Raw genomic sequence first — 27,417 nt, 5'->3', positions numbered from 1 at the left:
TTAGGATATCATCAGTAAACAAATACTGATTTGTCGTCTTTTTTTCCCTGCCATTGTTTTACAGTTTCGTATTTCATGTAACACAGAACACAGGGAATTCAAAAATGCACAGCCAGTCCCGCCTGGCACCAAGGACCAAGCGCTCAGTTCCTTTGTGCCTCGTGTGCTCATTTGCAGAACAAACGCTCACAAGAGCTGAAATCTGCTATTGAGTTGCTAACTCTACAAACGCAGAGGAACAAATACAAATCAGTAGCGAGCTGTGTGCCAGCCTATATGAATATTTCAACGTTCTTTTCACAAAGGAAGAACGGATCCTAACCATACACACCGGTGGGTGTGAATGGCGAGCAGCAGAGAACACCCACTGAGCGCTGCTCTCGCGATCCACAAACCCAGTGGTTCTTGTTTGCTGCATCCCACGCTTCACATCATATCACTTACAGTGTAAAAACCAGCAATGGACCATGGCTTTCTCTGACAGCATGAGGTTAAATATTAACTAAATCACATCCACTTCAGAGTGGAAGCCAGTAAATGCCACATGCAGCCAAACCCGGTGTCACCGGGCGCACCGAGGGACCGCAGGCAACAGCGAGACACCAGCGCAGCGTCACTGAGCAGCCAGGACAGCAAACACACAGCAAATTCCCTGTCCTCGCAGGAACTTAGGACTCTGGAGGCAACGCAAAACCTCTTTTTAGAACTGAAATGTACTTTTTTGTCTGAGAGGGCACCCGAGCAGCCACTGGACCGGCCCTTACCGACGCATCGGGTCCCCTCCTCGTTGGAGTGGTAGCCTCTGCTGCACGTCAGCGTGTTCCTCTGGCAGGTGTAAGACCCGACGGTGTTGATGCAGTTGAATCCTGGTTTACACGGCTCGGGGAGAGATGTGCATTCATTAATATCTGGTGAAGAAAATGAATTAGCATAGTAAGAGAAGCTATTTAACCTTTCTGGTCTGTTTTCTTCCAGCTGTCACTTCTTTTCCTTCTTTTCAATTTCTTGTGCTGCAAAGATAAGTCTGCTGTGCTAACTCTTACAAATTCAATATGTAAGCACGCGTATCTTGAAAAGGACAGCAATGTTTAAATTAAATTCACAGCAGGAAAACTACACGTGGTCAGTATGCACCCCTTGGGCAGGCTAAAAAGAACAGGAGCTGGCTGGCGGTGCTGCACACACAACAAACATCTTGCTGCTCACACTTACCAACACAGTTTCCCTCAGGGTCTTGTAAAAACCCATCCATGCAGCGCTGCTTTGACTCGCAGTAGAACGACCCTTCTGTATTCTGACAAACAAAGTTTACTTTACAACTGTGAGTTCCTCTCTCGCATTCATCAATATCTGTTGATAGATCAAAACACCAAATTGTGACTGGTTGAGCTGTAACCTTCAGTAATCTTCGCGACTTCTCAGGGAGGACGTTAGGAAACATTATTTAAAGCGGACACTCAGCGCTGCCTATGGGAAATTGGAGGTTTAGGCGTGTTTGTTCTTGGACACCCACTTCAGCGTGGGCTTCAGAACGTGTCAGGTCCTGCCGCAAATTCAATTCAGGTTCCTGCTGCTTTGTTCACAGCATCTCTTATGAGCCACAAATACTGAAACATTCAAAATCCTAAGTACCCCAAATAAAACGAGGAATAGGGTACACATAATAAAGCGTGTACCGTTCCTCAAAAGCAAAATGGTCTCTTATTCCTTCTGTACCTCAGGAATTCTAGGTAGAAAGTGACCTGCACTGAAGTTGATATTAACAGGGCACCTCACGTTAACAGGGCCGGGATCTCACTGTGTACATGGGCACAGATGTACTTACATACACAGAACAAACACTTATTCAACTCGGAAAACTATTCTGAAGAAAGTCTGAATGAGGGGTAGGAACATCGGTAACAAATGTTGCTTTTTTTCCTTACTCTGCAGCCAGAGCTCAATGCAGCTTTCTCAGTTTTTATTATGTATATGAACTTGTTTTCAAATGACATTGACCAACTTGGTGCTTGCTCTCTAGGCACACTGAAAACATGTCCTGCAAGGTTCAAACTTATCCATTTACACTCGACTGATCCGTGTTGAGCAACTGATCAGCTGGTATAGTGGCATCGCTTCCATTTTCCAGATGAAGAAACCCCACCTAAGAACAGACTTCAGCTCTAAACATGTTTAAAATTCAGTTACTAAAACTCTTTCCAAATACTGCTGTGACAAACGCTGGCTCCTGAGAACACTCCCTGAGCTGAACATCTTTACTAAAGGATAAAGACAAACAGGGGAATCTCCAGAGCTGAGGAGTCCCCACTCCTGCGGGCGGGAGGAGAGCGGCTGGCACTTCTATTCTAACTCCACAATTAAATGGTAATGCCACAAGGGAATTTCACCAGTCTCCCACAAGATACTGTATTCATAACTCTTCCTACCATATTCGTACACTGAGACAAAGAAAAATGTGGAATTGTGTATTTTGTAAACCTCTGCAAATTCACTGGTTATCTGTCGGCATTTTAGTCTTTCTTATAAGCCATTAATTTAAAGGCTACTTCACAAGAGTTTGTAAATTTTATAATCTGTTATTATCTAACTTTAAGACTAGAAAGCAATTTAGATTAGCAATAAATGGTGGAAATGCTATAAAACCGGACAAAAGAACAAGATGTTCACAAACAGCCTCTTCGAGTAAACCAAGATTTACTTATGACAGCTGTGTATAAAGTGAGATTTCCGATCGTTTCTATTCTATAACCTTACGTTATATATCAAGAGCTAAGTTCCTTCCTTAGGCATCTCTTACTCCAGCTGTCAGGAAACTATTTGTGTAAAAATACAGGAGTAAATAACAGCGAGTTCTGCCCTGGAATGCAGGACACGTGTCCCTTGCACACTCCTGTGCTGCAGAGCGACTTGGGCAATGCCGTGACGGCCGAGCTCACCTTCTCCATTGGACCTCGGACAGACCGAGAGTGGGGGCAATGAAGAATAAATAACTGCTTAACCCCATGGCCATTCCAGATGTAAATAAATGCAGACAGACCTCCTAAACACAGGAAGGACGGACTGAGCGAGCCCCAGGAGAAAAGCAGAGCTAGGCAGAGGAGCGTAACACGAATTCTCCATCAGTGAGCTCTCTCTCACCCCTTAAACCCAGGGTAGATCCTAATTCAGAAGGTTACATCCATTTTCCAAATAATTTATAGTTATCGCTGGCAAATATTTCCAATAAGTGAATGTACAGAAGGGGCCTATGAAGCCAAAAATTTCCATGATGATCTGCTTTTTTTTAATTACAACCCTGATATCACAAACCAGCAGCAATAAAATCCTTCCCTTCCCTTCCCTTCCCTTCCCTTCCCTTCCCTTCCCTTCCCTTCCCTTCCCTTCCCTTCCCTTCCCTTCCCTTCCCTTCCCTTCCCTTCCCTTCCCTTCCCTTCCCTTCCCTTCCCTTCCCTTCCCTTCCCTTCCCTTCCCTTCCCTTCGACAGCAATTGCACCAGCTGAAGAACACCTGTCTTACCAACGCATTCTCCATCCTTGAGTTCATACCCGGGCTGACAGCTCAGCTCCTGCAGACACCTGAAGGACCCCACGGTGTTGACGCAGTGCTCTCCCCGCTGGCAGCTGTGCGTATCTGTTACGCATTCGTTCACATCTACAAGAAATGGTTAAACAGTTCAGTGCAACGTGTTTATCAAGTGATCTGCCTCTTCCTGCTCTTTGGGAAGGAGTCAAGAGCTCAAGGGAAACCATTTCTTCCAAAAGGTAGTCAATATACTTCGCCACGGTGTTCTGATGAAGGCTTTTTAATTCCAGATCTGTTGTTAATAGAGAGTAACTCGAGACACAAATCGCAGGGAGATTTCCTGGGTGCAGGCACTGTGGACAAGGGGTGGACAGAACTGATTAAACACAGGGTGGGCAGAGGACTGAGAACCAGCTTCTGTTTCACTGGACAGAAACCTCCCAAACAAGTGAATGAGAATGTGATTAATGCCCCTTGCTCGTTAGCAGCTCTCGGTCCTGCTGGTGTGGAACTGGAGCCACCCAACACCCTCATCACCCAGGGAACGTGTCAGCAGAACTGGATATGCAGGAAAAGGTGCCGAGAGGAATCCTGAAGCTCAACCAAGCTCCTAAATTTGTGCTTAAATCTTCAAAGAGATCTGGTTTCAACAGGTGGAGGTGCAGAAAGGTTCTTTCAAAAAAAAAAAACCCACTGAACTAGCGGATTGCGGAATGCAGGACACCATTTGGAAAGGAATATGCCACACCTTTAAAATTATACATTTTGATAGGCTTGAACAAAATAACCTCAAATTCAGGTTTTGCTTATTTTAATATGAAAGCTAGGAATACCACGAAGAGCAAATACAAGCAACAATAAGGACAGAGATTGGAACAGAAACTTTCTTGCCATTCTCCACAAAATCTTACACGCTCACAGTTCTATATAAAGCCAAGAAGTATTTTTAGAGCTAACGAAAGCCAAATGTGACCATAACGACTACCAATCATCCAGCTCCTCTGCACATGGAGCTGTTCTCATACTACACAATACAGCAAGTATTGTTCAAATCAGATTTTCCTCTGGGCTGTAGAACCTCGTTCCCAGATAAGTAAAGCAGCAGATCCATTGCTGCCCCTCATGGACCTGAGTTTATCTCCTCTTGCAAACCACAAAGAGCTTTCCCATATAAACAAACTGTCAGTGCTACACGGCATCATATGAACTTAAACCAGCTCAGCACAGTGTCAAAGGAGCCACTGGGAGGAAGGCACTTTTGTCTGAAATACGCTCCAAATAATGTAGGATTCCACCCAATTAGCAGGTGTAAACAGGTAAGAAGAAGGTTAAGGTTTCATGGAGAAAAAAATACCTAATATAATTTCATGTTTTGTTGGCACTTTTTTACTTCATTTTCAAATTTCTAAGTACTTGAGAAAACAAGTAGAACTGGCCAGAACAGATTTGAGGGAATGAAAACCAAGGGAACGGGAGGATTACCTGCAGAATTTTCGGTTTGTGCTGGGGTAAATTTTATTTAACAGTGCAACCTCTCTCTGCTTTTTTCTCCCTGTTGATTATTCATAAAACCAAGAGCACCCACAACCCGTCTCTGCTCAGGACAGGAAACCAAATCCACAAGGCAGCAAGATGCTTGACAGAGCACCAGGAAAAAGATGAGTTATGGGTTCAGCTTGAAACAAATTTAAATCCCAACGCTGGACCAGCTGCAGCGTTCGGCCAACAGAACTGAGACTGTGAGGTAGGGCAAGATTATCTGTATAAAATAACAGGAAGAAGAGGGAAAATAATTCAGTTGCAAACAAGTGATACAGTTAATTTTTGAGAAATCTACTCTCTTCGAATTACTTCAGCTCTATTTGGTCTCTGGAATACATCTGTGTTATTTAGGGCCGTTGTTATTTTGCAGCCGCCCATCCCGCGCTCACAAACCGTCCCTACGGTTCAGCAATAAAACGACCACTTAGTGCTCACGCTGCAGGAGGGAAAATGTAGATGGGAGCAGCAAAGCAGAGCGTGCACGTGGGTGGTGGTGATGGCTTTGCCTGAACGTCACCGGGAAAAGCAATCCGCAGCAAAAACCCCCAGCTCCTGTCTCTGGAGAACATGGATTTTCAAGCTTAAGACATTTTAATATCTGCTCACTAAGTTACACAAAGCTGGCGTGTACAAGCTATTGAAACAGCTGGTGACTCTCCACTGCGCATGGTTGGCTTTCAGGAATTCGGGATATCTGCTCGAGTGTACCTGGGATTACAGTCTTCTTACTCCTGTCCCTAAAATATGCACGGAGTAGCATCACTAAACCGACAATCATTTGCAAACAAATGACCAAAGCTTTCCTCGTGGTGTTTGAGATGGCTCAGGACAAGGCACAAAAGCAGTCAGGCTAGAGAAGGGAAACCTGGGGCTAATACGGCTGCAATGGGACAGTTCAACAAAACAGAAACCCCCCGCGTGGCCGTGGCTTCCCCCTCCACTGGAGAGGAGGAAAAATGGTACATACAGCAAATATCGTGCAGGCTCCACACACAGAGCGTGAGCAGGGAGCACTCAGGGTCTATCTGCTCCAAAAGGAAGAGAAGCTGCAGAGTTTTCTAGATTATTTACAAGGATACCTGTAAAAACCTGACTTGCATTAGAGAAATACAGAGGTTTGTTATTTACTGAGGGAGAAGAGGATCTTTTAGCTTTACAAATGAGCAATGCCTGAGGTTTATCTTATACCAGCCACAATAAAACTCCGTTATAATGTCACGCGGTAGAGGACAGGAGAGAAAGAAAGTGAATAAAAGTGAATACACTTGGCATTTGTATAGCACCTTCTGCCAAAGGTGCTGACAAACACGCATTCATTTCGTTTCAGAACTCCCCTGGGAAATGTAGAAAAGGGTAGATATATCCCTACCGCATAGTCCAGGAGGAACATCAGGGGGTTGAGGAGTGAGGTTTTCAGGAGCAGAAAGCGGGGACCTGCAGCAGGCTCAGGAAAGCGCCGACACACCAGACGGGCCAACTGCGAGTATCGCCTTCTCACAACCTGCTATCTCCTCTGTAAAGGCAGCTCTCGCTCCAGTGCTGCTCTCCCAGCCATTTAATTTACACTAAATAATTCTACTAATTTCCCATGCTTAGCAGAATCTCTGATTTCAGAACAAATAAATAATAACAAAATCCAATTTCGACAATTTAAGGAAAACCCAAGAAAACAGTAAATCACATTTCTGCTCTGAACTATGACACTGAATAAATTTCCTGCTCATTCTCTCACGATGCTCATTAATAAGATGTGATCATAGAACTTTGAAAGAACATCACCTAAGCCGTGATGGTCAGAAAAACAATGTTATAAATGGAGGGAGAGCACAGGGGTGGAAGAAGGTGAATGTGTTTACACGTGACATTACAGTCACAGGTGCTGCTGCTTTCGTGAATGACCAGAGCTCTCCGCGTCTGTTTTCCCAGGCATCAGCACACAACACTCCTAAACCTGCCTCTAGGAAAGCACCTCAAATAGAAACCACTTCATAAGCTCAGGCCTTGGCTGTTTGAAGCAAATTAAATCCTCATAAATACACTTGTAAAAACAGATTGGTTTCTTATACAAATTTAAATAGCAGAGATGATACAGCAGAATTATGATGCATCTTTGACTTTTACACAAAGAAGTCTGTGCCAGAATCAACAAAGGACTAATCTGAATTTTAACATTCCATCACTTTGGAATGGATCTTTTCCGCTGCTCGGACTTAGGCAGAATTCTTGAGCTGTATTTATGAAGTTTTGTTGTTTCATGATGTCTGGGGATGGGGTGGTATTGACACTGTCCACAGAGATCAACTGCTGTGTTTTCTTAGCTCGGTTTAACAGTCAGCAGCGCCGCTGTGGCCATCATGCCTAGGAACTTTTATGACTTTTGCACAAAGTTATATGTATCCTGAGAATGTATTGCTAGGGAAAAAGCCAAATAGCATACAACTGCTGATGGTAAGTGGCTGAGCAAATGCTGCACATGTGTTTTTACTAACTCATATTGAAATGTCATATGCAAGGATGGCCAGAGAGCCTTTTAGCACAAATGGTTTAAATGCACTGCAGAGCATGAAGAATGATGCTGCTGTGGTGAACAGCTTATACCGATCATCTTACCAACACATTCCCCGTGCCTGCGGAATATAAAGCCCTCTGCACAGATCACTCTGTGGTTGACACAGCTGAATGATCCCAGTGTGTTCACACATAATTGTCCTCTGGAACAAGCGTGAGCACCTGTGAGGCACTCATCCAAATCCGCATCGACATGTTGCAACCAAAAGCAAACCCCAGAATTCCCTTAGAACCATTTCTGAAAGGAAACAACGCTTCTTTCATGCTGGAGATGTCTGAATGAGGTGTGTTTGAGCTCCCACATCAGCACGGTGCTATGATACATACAGTGCTACACAGAAAATAGCGCTGGAATAAACTCTCTGAGATTATCTAGTCCTTGCTCGCACCCCTACGCTTTTGTCATTTCAGAAAGAGCCGTTCTTAAAACCTCTGTGGTCACACAGAGGCAATGCAGACTCTGCAGGAAAGTTGTTTCAGTGCACCACCACCCTTACCATCAACCACCTACTTTAATATAGATTATAAACATGCCCTTCTACAATTTAAACCCACTACTTTCTTCACCTCCTGTAGGAAAACAACTGCCTTGAAATGCCCCTTTTGATTCTGACATTAATTAATCAAATTAGCTTCCACCACACTTGAGTAAGCAACGCACAGTGAATGTTTGATCTGGTGATATCACATTCCCATCTTCTTCACAGACCATCTGGAATTTCACAAAAATTATTCGTTACTCAATAAGATCTGAAATGAAGAAGGATGTGGATCACTTGTGAGCAATTCTGAGCATCAGAAGCTTCTGTTGAATTTCACTACTGGCTGTTAGTGCTCCCACACTTATAGATTTATAATTAAGGTATGTCACAGGGTATTGCTTCAAACCCCCAAATCTTTCCTGGGAAAACGTATCATAAACACATCCATTTAAAATGTATACAGTGTAAACAACCATGATGCAGCTTTGGCATTCACTGCTCATCATGGTGCTTCAGCATCGACTGAATCCCATGGAGCTGGCCTGGCCCGCAATGGCACATTCATCGTAGCGGTGAAGCCTCATTGAATTCAGGTCTTCAAGGCAAGCAGGAATAAAACAAACCAAAGGGGTGACAGGGCAGAGCTGTCGCTCTGAGGGGGTTCCTCAGGCCAGAAAACGTGCCCACGTCCTGCCAGCTGCTGCCCTTCTCAGAAGAAAGGCTGCGTGCCCATAGCTGTGTGGACAGACACTGGGGAGGAACCCTAGTGGGACGGGAAGCCAAGAGGGCTGAACAACATTCCCAAATGTCAGAGGGAAAGAGCACAAACCCAGGCCTGCCTTCACCTGAGGTCCCCCAGGAGTTATCTGTGAAGCAGATTTCGTAGAATCATGGAATCACAGAGTTATTTTGGTTGGAAGACACCCTCAACATCATAAAGTCCAACCATGAACCTAACACTAACCCACGTTCCTAAGAACCTCACCTACACATCTTTCAAACGTCTCCAGGGATGCTGACTCAACCACTGCCCTGGGCAGCCTGTTGGGGTGCTTCACAACCCTTTCCAGGAAGAAAATAATAAATAAATAAATAAAAATACCCAATCTAAACCTCCCCTGGTGCAACTGGCACATTTGGCAGTTCCTCTGCCAAATGTTCTCTGTACCGCCCCTTGCAATTCACAATGCTGAAAATAAGCAACCCTTAGAGAAACACCTCGGGGTATAAGATATAAAAGCGCTACAACCATGTCTCTGTGGTGAACCCCCACCCCTTACCTTCACAAGAAGTCCCATCAGCCATGATCGTGTATCCAGACAAACAAGAGCACACAACGTTTCCTTCCACAACGCTGCAGATGTGCTTGCAGGGGCCATTATCTAAACAAAGCAAAGTTGCAAAATACATTAGCATTCACAACACAGATGAGCTGAAGTTACAAACCTCCAGGTCATCCAAATGCAATTCCAGTTTAGGCAATGGGGAATGCAGTTTGTAAACAACCTGTCTGGGCAGCCCTAATCACTACTTACAACCCTCCAATTACACAGAAACACACCTGTGCCACTCCTACCTGTATTGTTCACATTTTGCTGCACAGCTGCACTGCTTATCCTAAACTAAATAGCAGGTGTGCACTAACCCTGGAATCAGAGCAGAGCCTCTGGAATCAGAGCAGAGCCTCACATTGCTTCCTCAGCTTGCCCTTGACAATTGCTCAGCCTTATGCCAGAGGTAACAAAATAAGGATGTGCACTGAAATCAGACTGGTGAAGGGATGGGTGAAATTTTATTCCAGCTCTCTAAACGTTCCTCACTCATCTGCGGTTTGCACCTCCAACGTACCTTTACACTTATCCAGCTCTTCTTGTAAGGACACGATGAGAAGAGGCTGAGAAGGAGAGGCTGGCGGAGGGACGGTGGCTTCTGCTTCCAGCCTTGTCACCTGTGCCCTGTCAGGATCTGTAAGGCAAGCGATGCAGAGACGGGTCAGGGACAGCGTCATCTCCAGCAGACACCCACGGCAGGCATCCCTCATCCTGCTCCATGGTGCTCTGTAGGAGGAAACGTTTTGGTGACCCAGACAACTGTCCCTGAACGGAGGTTTCAAAGTTGCCATCTGCTTGATATGAAACTGTGCTGTGTGCTAATGGCGACACTCACAGACGCCATGGATACAGATGAGGGAGCTTTAAATATTGCAACACCTAATGAATCAACCAGAAAGTGTTAATTTTATTTTTTTTAAATGCTGCCGTATTAGAAATTGGCTGCCTTTCATTCGGTGTATGATGAAAAAAAAGCTGGACCCCAAACAAGTCTTTAAACCTATTCTGTACATCCTATTTGAACACAGACGAAAAGCAGACACTCACCTCTACAAGCACGGGATACTCTGGAATGGCTTTTATCTAGCCAAGTGGAAAACATGACAGCTGCTCTCTGTCATTAAGATTTTCAACAAACAGTAATGTTAAAGGTATCAGAACAGTTAAAAAAATATAAAGCAGCTCTGTTACATCAATCAGATTAATCCAGGTTACCAATATCATCAAAAGAGAAGCCTAAATCCATAAGGCTAAATTCTTCCTTAAGATGGATGTGTCCCATTCCCACTGATCTGATTACAAGTGTCACCTGGAGCAAAGCATGAGCCACCAAACACTGAAAACATTAAATGGCTACGTGTGAATGCAGTAAAGGTTTGGGGTATGGAAAAACAGGGATTCATTTGGGGAAAAAATAAAATCACAGACGTACAATGGACTATGACACAGAAGCAAATAAAAGTCACCTGCTTGTGGCATAGCCTGAATGATTTCCGCAGAGAGAAAACAGGGAAGTGAGAAGCAGTTTTCGAAGTTTCATCAATGTATGCGCTTTCTCCTTGGCCACTGCAAGAACATCACCTTGCCCAAGCCTCATGAAGAAGTGTGACACATTTTAAAACACGAAAGTTAAATACAAAAACATTCATGATCCAGCAAAGAGCAGGAAATGTACTGGGACAGGAAGAGATACAAACGCATTACAGCTAATCGCAGGAGTAAAAATTACCAATAGTATGAGATGTAAAACTGTCTGGCATAGGTCTCCATGTGGAGACCACGACGGAGATGTGCACGTACACAAGGGAAAAATGAGAAATAAGAGGCCGATGTTTGGCATGGCCATGCAGAGGGCAGGTGTCAGCCACGGGTGGCACGTGAGGTGCCACCTCCCTCGCCTCTCAGAGGACCCAGCACTCCAGACCGCGGGTAGCGACCCGTCCAAGCTGTGCTCTTTGCTCCAGACATCTCACAGGCCCCGACTCTCGCCACAATCCCCTGGTGAGCTCAGCAGATCCCTGTGCACGCCCCGGCAGAGCTGCCCGGAACACCGACTGCACAGGAACCGGGTCCATTCACCCAAATCCGCACTTCGGGTTGTGGGAGAAGCCAAGCAAAGCAAACACACACATGCTCCAGGTGAACGACCAAGCCACATTTTTCAGTCCTAAAACAAGAATCGTTTTCTTTACCTCTTCTGGATTAGGCTCCTTCCCCAGAACTTTAATAAAAACAACGGAGCAAACAGCTGCCACAGAAACACTGTCAAACGCATTATGGATGTAAGCGCTGTAACATCATGTTGAGAAGAGCGACATAATGAAAGCTCATTATTTGGCTTGGGCAGAAAGTATGTGAAACCTAAGGAATTTGGTCACTGGATGGCAACACTTATTTTGCTTGTTAAATAACTGAGAGCACTTGTAACTAATATAAGGTTTCAACTTTTTGGGTTATCTGATTTGGAATCTGGCCATTGGAGAACTCCAGACATCAAAACAATTACACCACAATAGACTTGCTTTTCATGACTTCCCACCACACTAGATTTATTTAGATTTTGTATCACTGAAAGATGTTAATGATTTTAGATAAAAATCAAAGTTCAGGAAGCAATGCTGCCTGGCTGAACTGAGTAAAGTTCAGCTAAAGGAAAGTGAAGTACAAACGACTCTAAGAAGAAACAGTATTTCATTAACAACCTTTACAAATCCTCTTCTGAAAAGTGAAAACAGTCTTGATTTGAACATATTCAATACCACCCTGATCTCATGGCACCAATGCATTAAAATTAAGCATAATTAAGTTTCCTAAATGGTTGTTTGTCTTTACATTATTAACCTGTCCAATTTCTATGGAAAATGTCCATGCATCAAAACATATAAAAAGCCTCACAGGAACTCCAGAGAAACTAAATAAAAGCTTGGTAGATCAATGCAGGTGGCACAAAGACATGGTGATTCCTGCCCATTTTCTCACCTGGAGAGCAGCTAGTTCCATCCTCCTGCAAAGTGAATTCTGGAAAACACGAACACTTGTAGGACCCCACGGTGTTGATGCACAAATGCTGACAGAGTTCCCCACCATAGAGCAGACATTCATCCAGGTCGTCTCCAGGAAGGTTATTTGACAGTTCGGCTTCATTACTGATGGACAAAGCTTCATTGTGATCTTCTGTCTCTGAAACTACAAGAGGACAACGCTGGCTGGTTCTCTAACAGGTGTTTTGGCATTAGGACTGTACAGTATGGAGCTTTTGCTCCCGCAAACTCCAGATACAGCCAAAGTTACCCAAAAGAGTTACACCAAGGACAAGAGAAACCCATCCTGAAGATAAGACCATTGTGCTGAAGGTCTGGAGGGACAGACATTTTACAGGAGCCACTGCCACAGAAGGTGACCCGGGGAGCTGTGACACTAACGCCACTGCTATTGTTCTTTGAACTAACGTACCACACTGAAGCTCCATCTGAATTGGCCTCACTGAAGAAGCACCCTGAATTTTTAATTTCAGGAGAAAAAGTTATCCAGTTGGTTTGGAAACTCTCTTCAACACCACTATTCATTTATTGGCTACTTCTGTAGTTAGCATTACAAACACCCTGGGACACAGCGAGCAGTGACATGGCTGTCCCAACTTAGACACTGGCAAAGGCACCATCCCTGTCATCTACTGACAAGACTTTCTGCAATACTAAAATGAATCATTCAGCGAGTTTCTCAGTCAGCTTTTATCAAGCACATCCATGCAAACTTCCTTACTCAGTGATGTCTCAGCTAGGTCAAAATAAACCCCTACATTTGTTGGTGAGAGAAAACAGACATCTGATTCATGAGAAGGGAATGGACAAAACCTGAACCCTGGAGTATAGGCAGGAGGTCACCATGGGACTCCTGTGTGATGCTGGAAGGAGCCTGTCGTTGGGCTGGGGGAGCATGGATGTCCAAGCTCCAGACTTGTCATGTTCCCTTTGCCATATCTATTCCCAGGTTTCATTGGGATCATGATCTACGGGACTACTTTATCTGGAAAAAACTCATCATTTGCTTTACGCAGAACTTTTCAGGATTGCTTCTGCTCAAAGGCAATGACCGGCTTCATCTTTGCTTCATACTAAGAGTCAGTGGCAGGTCTCTGTACTATGTGACTCAGAGGGAAAAAAAAATGAATTCCAAATGACTGAAGGCTTATTTTGAGGATGAGAAATATCTACATATTTTTTAAGAACAAGGAAATCTTTAATTGATCTGAGGGGGAAGGCAACTGTACTCTTCAAGCATTACTCCTTCCAACACCTCCCCATACAACCACGGGAGCCAGAGACCTTATCTGCAATGCGTTCGCATCACAAATGGACAGTTACCCTTCTCAGGCGTCACTGTAGGCAAAGGCTCAGGATGCCGTTTTATTTCGGGATGGATGAAGTGGTCTCCCCCTTCACAGCAGGACAGCATCACGTGGCTGCAGGGGTAGCCCAGGTTGACGTTGGACTCGCAGGTTTTCCCCTCGCTCCTCAGTCGCAGGCCCAGATGACAGCAATCACAGCATTGCTGCAACAGGAGGAGACTGTCAGTGACAAGGATTTCATACCATCCCCTTCAGGGATGAGCCCACACACACACCTGGAACCGATCTGCACTTTAGCAGCGGAGCATTTGGAAAAGCATTTAGGGTGCGGATGGTTGCAAACATCAAAGCTTTCCCTGTGCTTGGTTTTGCCATCCCTGCACAAACGGCTCAACTGCAACAGGCTGAACACGAACTCTCGCTGTGACAATGATTTTGGCAACTTTGCATGCAAGGAGGTAACGGTGCCGCACGTCACCTCTTCGTAGCTCTGGCACACAGCCACTGCTCTGTGTATAGTACATTGTAAACAAAATAATGCTACAGCTCTTCATATTAGATCTCAAAAAAATGGTTCATTGTTGAAGTTATGTGAAAGGACCTGAAAATATCTTGCATGGATATGAGGATCAGCAGTACCTGATCTCCATTAGTAAAGACTCTTTCCTCGATGCACCACTACCCTACACATCCTCTGTGACCTTCTAATATCAGACTGCCCTGGACAGAGCCCAGTTCAGATAGTGGCCAGAGCAAGGCCAGGGTATATTTTATGATTCCTCTCCTCCCTTTTCCTCTCATTTCCCCTTTCCTTCCCCTTCCCTTCCCCTTCCCTTCCCCTTCCCTTCCCCTTCCCTTCCCCTTCCCTTCCCCTTCCCTTCCCCTTCCCTTCCCCTTCCCTTCCCCTTCCCTTCCCCTTCCCTTCCCCTTCCCTTCCCCTTCCCTTCCCCTTCCCTTCCCCTTCCCTTCCCCTTCCCTTCCCCTTCCCTTCCCCTTCCCTTCCCTTCCCTTCCCTTCCCTTCCCTTCCCTTCCCTTCCCTTCCTTTCCATTTAAGCAGCAGCTTCCCTGACAGGTTGATGCAGTGGGCACCCCTGTACTGGGGTCTCTCTTGCAGTGTCCTCTGTTGCAGGTGGCAGACAGAACCTGTGCTGTGCTTTACTCCGTCACACACAAACCTACTGCACAGTCAGACCACAAAAACACATCACATGGATGATATCAAATTCAAGAAGTCCATACTGCATCTGCACAGTGGATATCCAACTGAGCAAGGAAACTGAGAAGGGAGTTGTAAGAGACATACAGGGGCCATTTGTGAAGATGCCCGTCTGGATTTAAATGAAAAGGCGTCAGACACATAAAATGAAAGTCGTAATTCCAAGTGGCACCAGTTAGCGATGTCAACAGAAAGCCCAAGGATGGAACAGAAGAAAACTGAACTGAGCTCCCACTTCCCAGGAGAGAGATCTCTGACCGAGGAGAAGCGGCGCTGGATGGGCTGGATACAGATGGAAATGGGAAGGAGTCACATTTCATGATTTGCAACCCTAGACTGGCACTGACATCAAACCAGAGTCTTTCTGCACCGGGGAGACACGGAAACCCGTCCCCACAGCTGCATCTGCAGAAACCCTTCAACACTCAAACAATGGAGCTTTAGCATTTCTTGGGCATTTCGTGCACTATACGTACCCACTGCACATTCAGCCCAGTACCTATGACCACAGCTCATGCCTTCTGTCCCTGCTTTCTAACCTGGAAAGTCCCCAAACACCATAAACAGGAGGTGTTATTCACACCTGTGAATGTGCACAGCCATAAAGAGTTGCCTTTATGTGTCCAAACGTTTGTCTGTGAAATGTTTACAGTACAGGTCCTGAAGATGCTGAATTATTTTTGATACTAAAGGGGCTAAATCACCTTTTCAAAAGAAGTATTTAAAAAAATTACCTGACTATAATTTATTGTGGTCATGCTTGAAAAGAGAAAAACCTGTTTTCATCCTCCTCAAATCCAGAATTACCAAATTCAAAATGTAATTAACTGAGAATTCTACTTTCTGTAAATATTTCTAGTTTTGGTCCATTTTTTTTCAGCTTCAACATGCAAAATAAAAGAAGTTAAAGGTTTTAACTGAAGTGCTGTAAAAATACTGGAATATTTGCCTTGAATAATAAATAATATGGCTTTTTTCAATCACGGTTTTAATTCACAATTTATCGCATGTGCAGGCATCACGGAGAGTATTAAATCAGTCACACACTTCTGGGTTCCCATATTTTCCAGATAAATACAAGTGTCTTATTTTCCATTGGAAAAACTGATTTGTCAAAAAATGTTCTCTTACCTACCTTTCGAACTTCACCAGAATTTTACAACTGATTTAATAATAAATATGGCTGGTTTTGCATTGAGACTGAGAAACTTGCCTTGAGAACCACTGTTTGATTCACAACTCTCCAAAATATCCCTCCTGGAATCGCAGAATAATTGGGTTTACCATGCTGGCATCTCCATCCTCTAGCAACAAGTCCCTAAGCTTGCGCTTGTTGTCTTAAATAACAGGTATAATCAGCCTAAGATTAAGGTGTATTGAGGACAGGCTGAATACCTGGAGCTGAAGAGCTGGCACTGCTGCATCCATCTCGAAGCAAAAGAGCCATGTCTATAACAAAATGCCTGAAGAAGACCCATGCATGATCTAAGATGTGTGAAGACCTACACGTTTGTCACCTGGAAGCAAACCACCTGGCTTCTGGCAGGACGGTGTAAATGTCTTGCAAAGTCTTTGAGGCAACAAACTCATCTTTCCACATTCCAGACAAAAGACTTACCCTACGGCTCGTGCTTCGACTGCTGTGCAGAAGACCCATGGTGAAAACGTAAGTATAATAATTCTGTCACACTTCAGAAATATCAGTGTCTGCTCACAAATGCACAAATTCTCCTTTAATTCTAATAGCAGACTCCAGACCTACATAATTAATAGCTCTGAAAATGACAATTTGGCATAGCTAATTGAACTTTAAACTCCACAGTAGACGTCCATGTATTCTGCTTTTCCAGTGAACAATTATCTGCAAGCGTCACCGATGTATAAGAACACACAGAACTCATCAGGTTCTTGCTGAGACAAGGGAAGCTGCACTTAATCTTAGATATAGCTATGTAAATTATTATCAGAGGGAAATGAATTCTGGAATGCACCCTTCTGCTAAAAACAAGACAAGCGAGCGAGCAAGATGCTGAATCTTCAAACTGGTTTAAATTGGTTTGGCTCCACTGATTCTCATAAAGCATATCTCATTTATACAAGCTGAGGCTGTGGCTCGTGATTTGTGATTTGAACCATTTGTTAACAGTCTGCCTTTATTTATGAACAAATGCTTCCATCACCATCTACAATGCTTGCTCCTCTCGTCCATCCTTTTGTTTAACTGAGAAATGAGGCTGCAATTCAACACCGCAGCCAAGAAAACTCTTCAGTAATGGGTTTCACATTATATCTTAATTTAAGTTTTGCCCTATCGTTTTGTAAATTCTTCCACAACATAGATATAAAAACCTAAATGGTCTTTTCAGCTATTTCCAAAGTGAGGAGGTAGAAGTAATACAGCAAGTTACATCTTAAAAAGGGAGATAGAAATAATTCAAAACAACATTACTGTGAAGTTTTAAAAGGCGCTGCATCACCAGGCAATTGAAACCTTAAGCGCAGTGTAATTTCCCTGCCGCATTCCTGCAGCTCTGATTTTCTGTGCTCCATAATAACGCATAAAGAAATTACTGCTAAATGCAGGAAAGGAGAACACCTCATATTCGCGACAAAACCTACGGAAGCATCAGAGCACAGTACCTTATAGGCTGAGCCCCCGCAGGGATCGCTCTCGTCCGGCCCGCACACGTCGCCCTCCTTGGCGGCCACCACGCCGGCCAGGCAGCTGTTCTCCCGCACGGCCGACACGCAGCACTGCTTCTGTGCCACCCTGCAAGAGCCGGACAGCGGTCACACACACAGCAACACCCCGAGCTGCTGGCTTCACAACGCCGCCCGCAGATTTGAGCTCTCTTTGACATGGGCACCAACAATAGTGTAATATAGAACATGCACTGATAAATGCTCGAGAAGTCTCGTGTTCAGGTCACCATCTCTGAAAGCCTGGCCAGCAATATCCCTTATAGCTCATCTATATTTGTGAAATAGTCCCTCTTCGCCATGTTTTGCTTCTCAGAAGTCTTCAGAAGGTTTCAGAAACAGAAAATCACAGAATCACAGAATGTCAGGGGTTGGAAGGGACCTGGAAAGCTCATCCAGTGCAATCCCCCCATGGAGCAGGAACACCCAGATGAGGTTACACAGGAAGGTGTCCAGGCGGGTTGGAATGTCTGCACAGAAGGAGACTCCACAACCTCCCCGGGCAGCCTGGGCCAGGCTCTGACACCCTCACCATGAACAAGTTTCTTCTCACATTTAAGTGGAACCTCCTGTGTTCCAGTTTGCACCCATTGCCCCTTGTCCTGTCACTGGCTGTCACCAGAAGAGCCTGGCTCCATCCTCCTGACACTCCCCCTTTCCATATTGATCCCCATGAATGAGTCCCCCCTCAGTCTCCTCTTGTCCAGCTCCAGAGCCCCAGCTCCCTCAGCCTTTCCTCACACGGGAGATGCTCCACTCCCTTCAGCATCTTGGTGGCTGCGCTGGACTCTCTCCAGCAGTTCCCTGTCCTGCTGGAACTGAGGGGCCACAGCTGGACACAATATTCCAGGTGTGGTCTCCCCAGGGCAGAGCAGAGGGGCAGGAGAACCTCTCTGACCTACTGACCACCCCCTTCTAACCCACCCCAGGTACCATTGGCCTTCCTGGCCACAAGGGCCCAGTGCTGGCTCATGCTCATCCTGTTGCCCACCAGGATGGAAACCTTGTTCTCTGACAAGTAGGAAAAGGGAAATGCAGCTGTATGCACTTATTTCTTCACCAAGCAGAGGGCTGAAGCTCTGGATGGGATGTGAGGAGTGCGGCACATCTCAAAACCCTCACACACTCTATAGCCCCGCAGATTGTAACCCAGAACTTCAGCCTTCCTCTGACTCCAGTTATCAATTAGAAAGCTATGGGGGACTTGAGCACTGTGTACAAACATTTCCTATATATAGTTCTTCAAATCAAACATTTCAACAAGATTCACTAGAGGTTGAAATGAAACAGGTTAAAAACCTAAATGGCAAATTTCTAAATGAAATTTAATGGATGTTTATTGAAATAATAAAATATTCCTCCCTACTATTTTCAAGTCTATATTAGATTTCCCCCCTGCCCCTTCAAAGCCGTGTCTACTTCCATTCATATACAAAAGGGCAGACAAAACCAGGATGTCTGTTTGGCTTTACTCATTACCCTGTCCCATTTGACTTGTTTTACTGGGAGTCCTGGGACAGGGACGGCCCCATGATGGGGCAGGGGGAGCGCTGGGACCAGCGGCCACAGGAATTCTCCTGCAGGGGTTACGACCCGTAGATTGGGCGTATGCGACATGGATTAACATGTTAGAACTCAGAAGAAATCATACATTATGTTCTGAGTAAGGACGAATTTCTGTTCTGGACAGATTTGGTGGCATGAAGGAATTAAGCACAGTTTTTTGTTTCCAAGAACAACCTTGATGTCTCACTACGTTTTGCTGACGTGTTGTCACAGGGTGCCCGGCTCAACGAGTGGGACGTTGATGCATCTTAACAGCCAGTGCCCCACAGCAAAGCAATTCTCCTCCAACTGAATTATTTGCAAGCAAACAACTTTTGTCAGTGAGATGCTGTTATTACTGCAAGAAAATACAGTTGTCCCGGGAAACAAAACCTTTTATTCTACGAGAAAAACGTATTTCCAATTCACAGCTTTCATCCTAATGCTTCCATTAATATATATGTATATATATATATGAAGGAAAGGGATGTCTCTTTTTCCAGTACAACCCAGCCAGTCACAGCCACTTGGCCACTTTCCTGATACCAATGGCCTGTTGTGTCAGCTTTACAGTAATATTTTTATGCTGGATGGCACAGGAGAGGCATAAGCAGGAAGCAGTGGTTGGAGTGTGATTACAGGAAGGGGATTTACCACCTCCATGTGCTTCCCTTTCTAGGAAGTTAGTTTTCTAATCCAGTATAATTGCCACCTGGAGAATTTTTTGAGCAATGAATAGTTTTTACCCAAACAGATTCAAGTGCCAGTAGCTTAACTGTTGCTGCTTACATAAGACATCCAAACTTTAATTAAAAGAAAAATAATAATAAAAAACCCACAACTATCTGGAAGTCATTATGATTTGTAGAAATTACAAAATGCTGCTAGAAGCATTTTTATATGTGCAAAGTGTTTACTGTATTAAAACACTGAAATCTCCATAGATTCATCTTCTTCCGAAATGTGACATTTAGCTGAGAGAAATTCCTTTGGTGTATGAAATACACAGTAAAAACAGCATTATCTGGAGTATCACTGGCCATTTTTTATTTTAGTATTTCTTCAAGTATATCAGCACAGCTCAGCTTCAGCTACTGTATTAGCAGCGAATGAATTGGGAACAGCATTAACCACATTCTCTTGTTTCTTCTTCACAAACCTCCTCTTAGGAGAGCACATGAGTTGTCGGTTCGAAGAAGATTCAGAACATTTTTGCTTTAGGGAGCGAGTTAACAGGTTAAGATCAGTGAAATGACGTCAATGTGATCAAACTGATGTGAGTCTAATGGGGACACAGTGTCAGCAGAAAGCCGGATTCACACTGGCGCAGCTGATGTCAATGCCACCAGATAAACATTGCTCTGCTATGATAAAAACATTCCAATTAGGAGATAAGAACTGCTACACTGGGTCAGATGAGATTTCATCTAGCCTAACATACTATTCCTGACACAGCCAGTGGCACAAGCTCTGGGAGTATTTTTGCATCTATCAATTGACTGTCTAAGGCTTTTCTGTAACTTGCTTTATTTCAAGTCCATTTGTGTAATTACTACACACCATCTCTTTTAGGTGGCCCCAGCTGCAGCAGACTCCTCTGTTGCAGCAGTCATTTCCAGGTAACTTGCTATTGATTCTTAACCAAACCATTGTGTCTGTACCATCAAAGGGAACAAACAAATCACACTTAAAAAAGACTTCAGATAAGCACAACTTGTTTCACTGCATGACATTTATGATAGTTGGAGACATGGAAAAATTTATACTGAACTGTGGTGGGGTTTTGCATATAACCCTTGGGCAGACCAAAAAAGCATCATCATGCCCCAGACGTTACATCTGCTCCAAGGGGGGACATCATGTTTCACACATCACTCCCCACTGTCTGTCTGCAGCCAAGCTCTGTGCAAACCCTCCCGTGGGCACTTCTAATGCTCACCCTGACCGTGACCATCTCTATTAATAGAGTCCCCATCCTGCCATTAGTGGTGTTGATCATCACACAAAGGTACAATGTGTTGGTGCACTAATATAAAATGCCCAGAGACATCAAGATACATCAACAAGTAGCTTTAACATTTAAGTTTTTGCCACTTGAAAACCCCAAAATGGCATTTGGAAACACCAGACACCTCAACACTCTCTATAGAAACAACCTCGGCCTCAGCAGACACGGGGCAGGCACCACTTGTTTGCTTCAGCTGGAAAAATCAATCCCTCAGTGCACTCATGGTCTCTTGTCAAACCCAAGATGTATAGACAACTATCCTGGCAGAATGGTAACTAATTTTTACAACTAGTATCTATCTTCTACTTTTTGAACCCTTTAGATCCTGAGTCGCGTTGGTGGGTGCGTGCACGCCGGACGGTGACGGTGCAGGGTGGTGTTGGACCCGGCACGGTGACCAGCCCGGCACACGGGCACAGCTCCAGTGCCAGCAGGACAGTTTTGTCTGAGCTTTCGAGGTTTGAGTTCGAGTGCTTTTTTACATGAAACATCTTATTTATGTGGAATATTTACAGGTGGTTTAAAATCTTCAAAACAGGGACACAACTGAAATTTTGTAAGTAAACCAGCTGAACTCCTGATGTCTTTTCCTTCCAAATCCCAACAGATTCACAGGGACTGGTACATTTAGGATCCGGCTTTTCCATCTAAACCCAGCCTCAGATGTGCAGGTGCAACTCATTAACATACTGGATTTGCATCTACTTAGGTCAAGGCTGGAATTTTTTAATCTGTCTTTAGTTCACAGACAGTTGGTACGTGTCGGTTATGTCATGCCAGATCCCAAGAGGGGGGACTTTAATCTCCCAGTAATTTCAGAACAGTGCAATGATACTATCTTGGATAAAAATGATGACCGCAAACTTTTTTAACGCTGAAAATGCTGGGATTATTCTTAGAGAAATCTATCTATCTTATGTAGCACCAGAGAACTTTGCTTTCATCCCTCCCTATGGCCTGTTTCAGACTGGGGGGGTGAATGGCAGGGAGCGTCATTGTCCCTGTCACCCTGCACCCATTCTTCTCTTGCTGTGTGGTTTGGACCTGGCACCCTCACTCAGCCCAGATGCCACTGACACGGGCGTCAGAACCCGCAGCCATTCATATCAGACAATAAACACATCGTTTAACCAGACGGATAATCACTGCATTTAGCACTTGCCAAGTGGAAGACAAACACATTTAGCTACTCTGCCTTTCTATTTATCTGCTGCTCCACAGATGCACATAAAACTGGAAAACAAAAATTTGTGCTCTGCCCACATGGGAGAGGAAAAGAAACCTTAAAAGGCTTTTGTTTAGATCAGACTTTGGGGAAAGGGAGGGGGAAATCCTTCTTTCAAATTTGTCAAGACATACTGCCAGTCTACCAACAATTCATACAATGAACGAAACAGTTCCCAGTGTCCTAAACATCCCACAAATTGTGCAGTCGTTTCATTTCTTCTAAAGGGCTGCTCTCTATGTTAAGTTAAAATGCTTGGTTTTGCCTTACGTACCTGCAAATATCACCATCCATTCCACTTACAGGGATTTCTGTGCACTCCCCGTTGTCTATAGCCCACTGTTGTCCAGCTCCACAGCAGCTCTCAATCAATTCCTTTGTGGAACCTGTAGAAAACACACACCCAGAATGTTTTGTATGGAATGGGCTGGATTTAGCTCTGTTTTCTTAATTGAGAAGATCTTTAAAATAACAGTAGTTCAGCTTTTTCTTCATTTTTGTTTCCTTTTTTCCTTTCCACATTTCATTCAGTTACATGCAAAAGAAAGAGGCAACTAATACCTGCAGTATCTTGACACCTAATAATGTCTTTTAGGGAGGAACAGCAGAAGCAAATCAGAGTTTTAAATACAATAAAAGACATAACTGATTTGAAGACAACTCCACCTTTGACATCTCTGAACAAAAACCTGAAAAATCATGCTTGGCCACTTAATGCAAGTTTAATAAGTCAATACAGTGCCTTTGCTACCACCAGCTGGGCAGCACGAAGGTGTCCAAATAAAGCTCAAAACAAACAAAATACAGCACAGCGAGTGTACACAAGCTTGGCCTATGGCACACGCAAGTGGCAGCAGTTCTCTTATACCAAATTATAAATATGAAGTTTCACTGGTGAATAACAACAAACTGAAGCACATTTCTTGTCACAGTCCCTTAAAGGTCTTAGCATTTTGCAAGGGTGTTTCTAGTAGGTTTGGCATACATAGCACTAAGAAATTGTTTCCATAAGACCAATGGAGAAATTTCACTCCTCAGAATTGCCTGGGGTACGTATACCTGCAGTGTCCTATGGCTGAACTTGACGGTTCAGCTAGTTTAAAATCGTAACAAAAAAGTTTTGAGAAATGTAACTCTGACTCTGCTAATGAGCTGACGTAAAACACAGGCACTCAGAAGTACATTTTCAAGTCACAGTGAAATATGACTTAACCTAGCGGATTTGCAATATGCTACATGGACAGTATACAACAGACTTGGGTCACATCAGACTGAGCAGAGACATTTGGGAAGGTCCCTCCTGCACCCGCTCACGCCATGGATGGGCTCTACTAACGAGCGGACCAGCTAATGTTGGCTTTGGGAACAGTTACACAGATACCAAGTAAGGAAGTTATTAAGAGATGTATGTTAGAGCGACATGAGGTGCATTACAACTGCTTGGGAGCTGTGATTTCGCAGTACTGATATTCACGTCAATACACAGAATCAAGATGGTCTATCAGGCCACAGGGCTTCTTGTTCTCCACAAGAGTCCATGGCCCTGGGCTGAGGAGCTGGAGCGGCACCTGCTCCATTGGCTCATCAGAAGTGCTCCAGTTCCTCTCAAAACCATTTCTATGGATATAAGAAACACTTTGTGCATTTTATTCATCCTTCTGGGCCAGTCTCTGACATGGTTTGGTGTTAGCATTAACAAGAAACAAGACAAACTCCCCCCAAACAGAGTTGTAGGAGATGTGTGGGGGCAATGGAGCTTGGGTAGCTCCTTGGGTACCACTCCCTGACCAACACCCAGCAACCCAACGCTGCAGAATGATGGATTTTCAAGATCTCCCAGCCACTTTTGAGATAAATCCCTCCTGAATCAGTTCTGCTTACAGCAGGAGCGTGAGGAACCTCTTTCTCTACAGGGATTTTAGGAGAAATGCTGTTGCTGAAGGTGCAAAACTCAACACAACTCAACATTCAGAAGCCAGTCGCTGCTGGACTGGCCCTGAGCGTGCTGGATCTGTCAGGGAATGGCACTGCGGCTGATCCGAGGTTCTGCCGTCATCCCAGCTCAACTGAGATGGCAGCTTCGCCAACCGTGAAAAAGTTAACACAACCCTTTCTTTTGTCTGCATTCGGTATATGGTATCAAGCCAAATAATTTTTCTTTGCAAAATTGTAACACTTGAGCGAGACATTTTTAGAAACAGCTACAACTCAAAACATCTGGGTACCCACGCTGCACAATGCAGAGGAGACAAAGACAGCCCAGGCTAGCAGTTTTTACAGCACTTATTCTATGTTTCAAACAATACTAGAACTTTATACAGTGTCTTGGAGAGCTAAGTAGTCAGTAGATATCAAGGGTAAGCAGTTTAAGTGAATTGTGATCTTCAGAGTTAGAAAATATTGGCACTTACACAAACACTACAAACCTCCTCAGCAGAAGACTATTCCTTTATGCTTGTAATATTATCTCCTAAATTAACGATAACATTTTGGAAACTGGAAAGTTCTCATCACCAGCGTGGCTTGCTTTATAAAAAGCAACTAGAAAAATTAAACACACGCAAAATATGGTGCTTGTGATCATGAAATGTCTGCACATGAGAAAGCGACTTTGAGAAACTGTATCTAACAGGAAGGAAAAAGAGGTGGGAAAGGAAGGAGGAAAGAAAAAAAGGGGAAGGGGAAGGGGAAGGGGAAGGGGAAGGGGAAGGGGAAGGGGAAGGGGAAGGGGAAGGGGAAGGGGAAGGGGAAAGGGAAGGGGAAAGGGAAGGGGAAAGGGAAGGGGAAAGGGAAGGGGAAGGGGAAGGGGAAGGGGAAGGGGAAGGGGAAGGGGAAGGGGAAGGGGAAGGGGAAGGGGAAGGGGAAGGGGAAAGGGAAGGGGAAGGGGAAGGGGAAGGGGAAGGGGAAGGGGAAGGGGAAGGGGAAGGGGAAGGGGAAGGGAAAGGGAAAGGGAAAGGGAAAGGGAAAGGGAAAGGATACATGTCCCATGACTGACCAAGATCTCATGGTAGAAAAACTGCCAAATTCCACTTCCGTCTGCATTCTTTGACCCTGATAAAGTTCACGTTGGACACCCTGTGGCAGTGCCGTACAGACCTGAGTGTGACTTGGCTGAGCAGCGCTGGCCGCTCCAGCTGCCACATGGAACTCAGTTTGGGTACAGTCTCGCGATCCCACTAAGCCATCGCACCAAGGACATGCAGGACGGCCCCCGCTCCTCCCGTAACTTTGGTACATTTTATCTCATTTTCTTTAAGGCTTTGGGGAGAAACAACCCCAAGCAGCCCCGCTGCAGAGGGTTCCATGCCCGACGCCGTTCCTGCTCACACACGGGACATGTGGCATCAGAACAACCACAACTGGACTTCAGGCCAGGCAACGCTCTCATTTATGCAGTGTATTAACCATGTTAAAAATAAAACTGAGTCTTGAAAGCTGTATGACATGTAAGAGTTGCTATATGATACGAGAGGGAGGATATACACAGTTAAACTAGGCAGGAAATACACCTGGTACCAGATAGTAACAAATCATTGCTATAACACAGTTTTTCAACATAGTTTTAATGTATTCCCTTGGTAGAAACCCTGTTCATTTTACCACATGCTGAAACACATCTGTTGCTACAGTATTGCTAGGTTTAAAACACAAGAATACATCAGAATCTACTAATGTGTATTGCAGTAATCTACATGATTTATACTTCAAATAAAAATGAACTACTCGTTCCTCACTAAAGACTCAGTATCAATTGCTGTACTGAAGTGCCACATCATTAAACAGTCATATCTACAAGATATATTGCCTTTTGTTATGAGCTTATGAATTTTTAAATCTAGAATGCACTTATAATAAAATGAACAAACTACTGCATTTTATCTCAATCATGAATTAGAAAAACTGAACAATTCATAATAGGACTAACAGTCATTAGTGTGGATTTAGGATATTTTGATTACACATTAGCATGAACAAATATATACAACGAGATACATACATAAGACTGAAGATCACACAGCTTCTATGCTGTATGGAGACTATAGATTGTGAAATACTGATACATTCAAACAGAGCTCTGTTTATTTGAGGCTCTCATGATATTAACAGATTTAGAATTAGATTTGCATCTGCTCACAAGAAGTCAAGTAATTGTGTTTGAGAACACCATAATCCTGAATATTTGTTATACTGTGTGTGCCCTTGATACTTCATAAGACACCTGTGAACAGATAATTTGCTATTTATTAATTTATTCACTAGGAAAAAAATGTAATTTATTTCAAGCTGTACTATAAAACAGCATCAAGTCTCCTCACTTGTTTTCAATTTAGCAACTTATCTCCCACAATTATCACTCTACATCACTCTGAAGATATGAGCTTAAGTACATTTTGGCCTCATCTCAAAAGTTCGTGTATTGTCTTTTAGAGACATCGAGAATTTAATGCAATTATTTAGAGAAACCTTTTCCCCTCCTGAGAATTTTAACTCTTCCCTGGCTGTGGTTTAACAGGTCACATTGTCCCAGCGCCAGGTCCAGACCTGGCTGGGTTTTCCAGGGCCACACAATATCCATGCAGCTCATCTCACAGACAGAGAAATCTGCTCCAGGCGGTGTGTGTATTTCGGAAAGCTTAGCTGAAGCTCAAACATTACACTAAGGAAAACACATGGTTAAAGGTTACGAAATTATTTCCCCCAGCTCGCACAGTGAACCATAAGTTTGTCAGAATAGGACAGGAGAAAAAAAGGGATTTTCAAAAATCCTCCTCCCTTTTTGCCCTTCAGTGTTCATAGATTACATTTTGAGAGTGATAAAACATCAGCCAGATCTATGACTGGACAAGAAGGGATAAAATATTCCCATTTCTTGCCAGAACTTTTTGTGACAGTAAAGTTTAACTGATTTCAGCTTCACCTGAACTTCCC

At 44.1% G+C, this 27,417-nt stretch overlaps 1 protein-coding gene across 6 annotated transcripts in view; it reads right to left on the bottom strand.

The window, feature by feature from the left end:
* The window catches only part of FBLN2 (fibulin 2), a 107,018-nt gene that overhangs the window by 11,546 nt on the left and 68,055 nt on the right, over positions 1 to 27,417 (bottom strand). For all 6 annotated transcript variants that reach the window (XM_065074896.1, XM_065074899.1, XM_065074894.1 and 3 more), the window contains exons 3-11: positions 22,763 to 22,874; positions 17,651 to 17,780; positions 13,810 to 13,996; positions 12,425 to 12,631; positions 9,963 to 10,079; positions 9,395 to 9,496; positions 3,517 to 3,651; positions 1,213 to 1,350; positions 765 to 908 (exon numbers count right to left, since the gene is read on the bottom strand). In XM_065074896.1, the coding sequence (XP_064930968.1) occupies positions 765 to 908; positions 1,213 to 1,350; positions 3,517 to 3,651; positions 9,395 to 9,496; positions 9,963 to 10,079; positions 12,425 to 12,631; positions 13,810 to 13,996; positions 17,651 to 17,780; positions 22,763 to 22,874 (1,272 nt within the window). The remainder of the gene's footprint in view (positions 1 to 764; positions 909 to 1,212; positions 1,351 to 3,516; positions 3,652 to 9,394; positions 9,497 to 9,962; positions 10,080 to 12,424; positions 12,632 to 13,809; positions 13,997 to 17,650; positions 17,781 to 22,762; positions 22,875 to 27,417) is intronic.

This window comes from Columba livia, chromosome 10 (genome assembly GCF_036013475.1).
Source record: "Columba livia isolate bColLiv1 breed racing homer chromosome 10, bColLiv1.pat.W.v2, whole genome shotgun sequence".
Taxonomy (NCBI): Eukaryota; Metazoa; Chordata; class Aves; order Columbiformes; family Columbidae; genus Columba; species Columba livia.
Note: the sequence above shows the minus strand (reverse complement) of the source record. Positions and strands in the feature narration are given on the sequence as shown.